This window comes from Electrophorus electricus, chromosome 15, assembly GCF_013358815.1.
Source record: "Electrophorus electricus isolate fEleEle1 chromosome 15, fEleEle1.pri, whole genome shotgun sequence".
Classification (NCBI taxonomy): Eukaryota; Metazoa; Chordata; class Actinopteri; order Gymnotiformes; family Gymnotidae; genus Electrophorus; species Electrophorus electricus.
In genome coordinates, this window is record NC_049549.1 from 13,132,469 (window position 1) to 13,139,216 (window position 6,748).

Sequence of the window (6,748 nt, forward strand, 5' to 3'; positions counted from 1 at the left end):
AATCGTTTTCTACTATGAATTGTTCTTGTTTCGGATTCCTCAAAACAGAGATTAGTATACAATAGAATATAATGTATTTTGTGTCCAATCCGCCTAATTGCTCAACAGTGCTCATAATCATAACTCAAACAAAATAATTAATATCACTGAAGCCAGTTTAACGGGATTCGTTTTTCAAAACGTGACAGAAGTACTGACATTACCATGTTTTACGCAAATTAGCGACATATCTATTACTTAACAGGAGAATTACTAATCGAAACAATCTCAACCGGTACAGTAACCCGGTTAGTGTTAGCCACTGGTACATCTGACTTTGCTAGGTGGGGGTGGTCTCCCTATAGTTGCTAAGGGCAACGGGGTGAGATAGATGGTGTGTATTTGCTGCGCGGCAGCTGCGCGTCTGCTAATATCACCGCGACCCTCAAGTCCCCGCGCAATTCTCCACACTGGGTTGGCTGCTTCGAGGCATAAGGATGCGAGCGGGGATCTAGTTTCAGTGTGTTTTCCAGTCTGCAACAGATTATTACCTTTCACGAGTACAAAAACGGATTTAGTCTCTGCAAGCAAGGTAAAAAGAAAATTACTCAAAATATTATTTCACCTGTACTGGATCAAAATCTATGCGTTCGTCTTAATGCGTAAGGCTCAAGTTTTTTGCTGATAACCAGTCTCATTCTGCAGTTCATGCTGCTTTCTTTAATATGTATACATGCATGTTGTTTTAGATTTATACGATAGTTGCTGGTCATAATCACTTGGCAGTGCAGTATGCAAGCGTAGAGGTTTGTACTGATTGTGTTTATTAGAACATCATCAACAAATGCACCCTGGTTTTGAATCTGTGGCGGTCAGCTATTGTCGGGTTCGTTATCGATTTACATTTCATGATTACTCAGTTACGTATTTTTGGTTGAAATATGGTCATCTGTTGTATGGCTTTGTTTGCCCTGCCAGACGACTCCATTCATTCGATCAACTTCGCCAAACGCGCCAGACAGTCTTCTTGAATTAGATTCAGTCAAGTGTAAATTTGGATCGCGCTGAACTCGACGCGCTTAAATCATTGTTCTAATGAAATCAAAGAAGCAACATTCTGGGGGGTTTTTTTCCAGAGGAACGCCACTTGCTGCTCGGTTGCAGTAGATATTTCGATAATGTAGCCTAATCGGTGGGTTACAAGCATGGCTTTACCACAATACACGGTGACGACTGGGTTGTGTGGCGCTCGAGTTGTTTTCCCGCTGCATGCTGATTTCATAATTTATCTGTATCTTTACCACGCAAATAGAATACTACGTTAAATACTGCATAAGAATTAATAACAATTGCATTTTCACAACATATTTACGAATTATGAGCTGCTAGAATTTTGAGTCTACAGTTACGCGTCTGCCCCATTGTTCAAGATGTTTTCTAGACGCAACATAAGCATGACTCATTGTCTTTTCGATGCGTGCTGACAAAGTTCGTTTTACGTCATTCACTTAAACACTTTCCGTAATATTTTTTATAGTGGTATTATTTATATTAAAGGTACATGTTTTTACAAAATGGAGGAGGTTGGGAATTACATTAGCAATGCAAATTAGCTTTTGAAAAGCACAGACACCTGCTGTCTTGGGCATTTGCTATGCCCTTTCCCCCGCGCCCTCATTAGAATTACGCAAGGTTTGAGCACAGTTAAGCTTTATCGCGGGAGTTTCTCCAAACGTCTCCCGCTCTCTAGTTCCTTTAGCATAACAAAGGGCGAGGGACTTGTCAATGAAAAGAGAGGACAAAACCGTCAAGGCTCAATTGTCCCTGTGTCGGTGGGATGGGCATACGAGGTTGAGCCCCCCACAGCAAACAGACCGGGCGCTACACATATAGTCCAAGAACAATCCAATTAAAACGTGTCATTACATCGCCCTCCGTACATGGCGACAGCAAATTTGTTCTTAGGCTACTAATTTAACAGTACACGCAGAAACAAACATGCGTGAGTAATCGAATATAGCATAGGCCCTCGTACTTTTCATGAGACGTAGCCTGCAACGACAAAGCTATGATCTAAGCCAAAAGTGAATTATTTTCAACTCACAAACTGGCGATTCAAAGAAATCATTACATTTGTTTGAGCCTCAGCAGAGAATGGCGAAAGATAAAATAATAAAAACCCCAAAATAAATGTTAAAAAATGAAAAAGTGCAGTGTTAACAAGTTGACTGCAAATAAAGAGTTTATAATAATGAGCTCGTCTTCCATAGTCGGAGCATATATAAACAGCATTACGGACTATGTTCCATCAGAAAATATATTTCAACATGTTTTGCTCTCCCTACATTAGTGTTCCTTAAAGTAGTTTGTTGACTATTTTAGCAAGCTTGTACTAAGAAGACACTGTCAGTCCATTCTTCTGTTATAGGGGAATATCAGCTGGGTTTTGACAGGATATTGTGCAGCAGCAGTAGACCTTAAAAATATCTGATTACTAAACAAAATCACTGATCCACTTATCTAAATAGCAGTCCCTCAGATAGAGATGACAGCATGCAAGCCTCTCTTACATGTCCTCTCCATACAGACTCCATGATTTATCTGTCATCACAAGCATGTGCATTCAAACTCCAGACTGGATGTGCATAATCACACGTTTATCCCTTTACGTGAGGATAAGGGAAAAGTGTATCATTGGTTAACTGTTTTTTTTAATTAATGTACTCTTTTCTCCCTCTAGATTTGAGGTCCCTCTTCTGCACACGGAATATGATGCAGAAATCCTTATTTCTTTTGGAAATACTATCAAACACAGCTGCTCATCAATGAACTCGGCTCCATAAAGAATACAAGAAAACAAAACAGTGAGTTTAAGTGAAGGAGATCAAAGAGCACTTTTTTGATATGGCAGCAGTAGAGCCTAGCACGGAGCATGTCCAAGTGGACACTGTGGAGACCAAAGCTGAGGAAGATCCTGCAAATGCAGAGACAGCTCCAGCTCCAACTGAGGAAACACACCCTACCACGGAGGCACCCCAGAGCACGGAGCAGTCAGCAGACAGCAAAGGCAAGCCAGCCTCTGAGAAAATCTGGGATTCTTTTCTCAGTAAAAGTGGGCTTGGAAAGGTAATGGGAGGGAAAAAGAAAAAGGAACCTAGTACAGTAGCTGAGGCTGCTACTGAGGAAGAACAGGATAAAGCCTTGGTCACAAACCAGAATGAGCATGAAGAGGCAGCAGATCCTAAAGACCAGCCATCTAGACCATCAGCAGAGGCAGGTGAAGCTGTGACTGATGGTCAAGCTACTGAAAAAGTACCAGACAATGAAGAGGGCATCCAAGAGCAGAAGATGCCTGGTGTCAAGCCAAAGCATGGAGAGAAGTCCAGTGTACGTGATTTCATTCGCAAGCCTGTTGCCAGAATTTTCTCCCACAGGAGCACAGATAAAAAAGATGGGGAGCTACAAAAGGTTCGATCAAAATCTCTCGACAGACTAGCGGATGCCGAGACCAGTGCAGTTGTTGTGGACCAAACTGATGACCCGAAAGCACCTGAAGAGCCAGACAAGTCAACTGCCCAAGCAAAACACATGAAACGCTGGCATTCTTTTAAAAAGCTTATGGCACAGAAGGGCCACAAGAAGAGTGCTGATGACTCCAAGGATGTGGAAGGAGCAGACAGTGCCAATGCAGACGGAGCAGGAGACACTGGTACACTGGACTCCACTATAAAGTTAGAACACAGTGGACAAAAAAGGTGGAAACTGAAGAGGTCGTGGACATTTCAAGGAGTGAAGAGAGATCCATCTATTGTTGGAATCCACAAACCAAAGGAAAAAGACTCTTCAGATAGTCTCAAAGATGAAAATGAAGCAGAGGGAGAGAAGGGGCCCACACAAGAATCTGAAGAGTCAAAAGGGCCAGGTGAAGGTGAAACTCAGGAGAAGACCAATGCAGAGGAAGAGGAAGAGAATGGGGCAGCTGCAGCAGCACATGCGAAATCTGTGGACCACCATGCAAATGAGATCTGGACCTCCTTTAAAAAACGAGTAATTCCCAAGTCAAAGAAAGCAGCAGACCCCAGTGGAGGAGAGGAGGAACCAACAGTTGAACAAGAACAGACTGATGAACCACAGGCGGGTAAAGACTCAGGCAAGCCTGCCAAGTCAAAAAGGACACATTTCAACCGTGCTGTGTCACTAAAGAATTTCATACTGCGCAAAGGAAAGAGTCCTAGCATGGATATGGGGGAGAGCTCAGCAGTACCAAAAGAGGGAGAGGGGGAGGCTAAAGAAATGGATGCCCCTACAGACACAGCTGTGACAACTGACCTCCCACAGGGTGGTTCAGAGGACCAGGCTGCCACACAGAGCGGGAGCAACAACGGAGCTCAGGTGGCAGACGAGCACAAGAGCTCTGATGGAGAGGAGAAGTCCCTCCCGAGCATACCATCTGGTCAGCAGTCAGACACGCCTCACTTATCATCGGAGGGAGAAGGCCAGACAGAGCCGACAGTGGTGGAAGCCAAGACCAATGGAGAGAATAAATGTTCAGATGCTGCATCCAAGGACACCACAGAACACAATCATGAGCCCCATGCCCAGAACGACGATAGGAAGGAAGAAGAGACAAACAAGGAGAATGTCGACTCGAGTGACAAAACCTGTTCAAAGGATGGGAAGATCCTGAGTCAAGATGGAAAATGCAGCACTGGCAATGCAGTTGCCCAAAGCGGTGAGTCTGAAGCAGCAATTGACTCCAGTGATCTCAAACAAAATGGGATTATCAAGGCAGAGTCTATAGTAGGAGTAGGTGTTAGTGTTGAGTTAGAGACTGGGGTGTGTAGGGGTCCTCAAAACAGACGGTCCTTTTCTGAGTCAACAATGACCAGTGATGAGCCAGATGACCAAGAGGCCCTGAAGAGGATGTTCTATGAGGCTGCAACTTCCATCGTTCAGGCTGTGGTATTGGGAGCCACTGAGCAGTTAGCCAAGGAGAAGGACCTCCTGGACAGTAGTCTGAAATGCTCCCAATCAAAAAACAATATCAACTACACAGATGTTGATGTTGGTTTATGTCACTGAACAGTTAATCGGGGACCCCTTTATTTGCAGATCCAGGGAGCCTATAACTGATTTTCCTCACTTTTTATAGGAATGTAGTCTTGTGTCATGGACAAACATCAAAAGCTATTAACCTGTTAAGACTCCAAGCACTGCTTTCCCACTTCCTTTTTAAAATTGCTTGTTTATCTTGTATTATTGACGGATGGAAAGTGGAAGTGGTTTTGAAGATTCTTGTGAAATTTCTTATAGTATCCGTAATACTGCTTCATGCTTTGATAGAAAACACATACATCTTAAAGCTGGCAAAAACAATTGTTGTCAAATGCACATTTAAGTGTGGAGCTGGCAACACCAAGTTCTTTTCCACATTTTGAAACTTGTGCAATATCCCATGTATTGTATTTGGTGGTCCATATTATGATATTTGTTATTACTGTATTGCTAATCTTTCACAAGGTATGCAAAATTAAAATAAATCAAGTATCTTGATATATATATATATGGTAATATATTTAATCTTTTTTATCATTCACCAGAATAAAAGGCGGGAAACGTGACGCCACACAAAGAGGATTAGATCTGCATGGGATTCATTCAGCGAGGAGCTTTGTTCCCCCCCCCTCCCCTCCCCTCCCCTCCCCAAAAAAAGGAGTAATCACACGTTTACATCATGATTCACCATGGTGAGAAATGCAATCCATATAGTTTAAAAGAAAAATACTCTAAAGCAATAATTCAGCACATTCTTGCTACCATTCCATTACTGTAAATGTTTGCTTGTCTTCTAGTGAGGGTTTATATTGTCAAAAATTACATTCCTTTGAACTGTTAATCTCAGCGATCACGTTTTGTGATCATAAAGACTGTTAGTTTTATATTAATTGCCATTGTTTGTAGTTTTCTTTTCCCTAGATATATCAATGTGATACATACACATAAGATAACTCCAGATTGCCCCAAGTCATGGATTCAATACAGAATGTGCTCTAATCTCTGTGTTTATGTTTTTAGACTGTTATCTTGTGTACATGAATAAACCACCATTAAATCATGTCTCTTTCTCTGGACTTTCTGGTAATATTTATCGTAACATAGTAAGGAATTGTCAGGTAGCACATTTCAAAATTATGGAGATTAATAAACAAATAAATACATGGGACTGAATAGTTTAGCATTTTAGCCATCCTCAAAGAATGCAGTATAAAACAGTTTATATGTCTGTGAAAAATAAGGTAAACGAATCTGATTTTGGTAATCTCAGATGATATGTAAGAAATAACTAAACACTTCAAAAGTTATAATGGACAGGATTGCATGAACAGGAAAAAAAAAAATGGATGGCCCTACAGACACAGCTCCCTGGCTGCCATCTGATGTCTGACTTCATCCCCAACATGTTATTCAGGTGAGATGCATGTGATTGCATCATCCTTGATAAGCACAGTGCTGTGTTCTCTATGCTATTCTCTATGAACTCATTAATATGCCAACTACAATTTATGTGTCTAGCAACAGATAGGAAGATGGAAATTCTACCAGCTGATTACAAAGGCAAGGGCTAATACTCAAAATGCATAAGGATCACAAATAAGAATTTAAAAACAGGACAGACTAACATCCACAATACTGTCAAATAAAGAAGACTTGCATAATTAATGTAGCTTTAGAGGAAAAAAAAATGTTTTATTTATAGGTGGATGGATGG

At 41.5% G+C, this 6,748-nt stretch overlaps 2 protein-coding genes across 3 annotated transcripts in view; one reads left to right on the plus strand and one right to left on the minus strand.

The window, feature by feature from the left end:
• Window positions 1-398: 398 nt before the first annotated feature.
• si:ch211-137a8.4 (enolase-phosphatase E1) lies at window positions 399-6,094 on the plus strand. The gene is made up of 3 exons (XM_027032501.2): window positions 399-571; window positions 2,720-4,711; window positions 5,580-6,094. The coding sequence occupies exons 2-3, from the start codon at window positions 2,884-2,886 to the stop codon at window positions 5,582-5,584; spliced, it is 1,833 nt and encodes a 610-aa protein (XP_026888302.2). The 5' UTR covers window positions 399-571; window positions 2,720-2,883; the 3' UTR covers window positions 5,585-6,094.
• A 601-nt stretch (window positions 6,095-6,695) lies between these two features.
• The window catches only part of zgc:162698 (uncharacterized protein LOC560165 homolog), a 27,847-nt gene continuing 27,794 nt past the window's right edge, over window positions 6,696-6,748 (minus strand). For both annotated transcript variants that reach the window (XM_035534252.1, XM_035534251.1), the window contains exon 21: window positions 6,696-6,748. This exon is cut by the window's right edge and continues 695 nt beyond it. The gene's annotated coding sequence lies outside the window, so the exon portion shown is untranslated.

Bases quoted from the DNA above. Each gene is read 5' to 3' on its own strand.
- si:ch211-137a8.4 (XM_027032501.2), top strand. From the start codon at position 2,884: ATGGCAGCAGTAGAGCCTAGCACGGAGCATGTCCAAGTGGACACTGTG.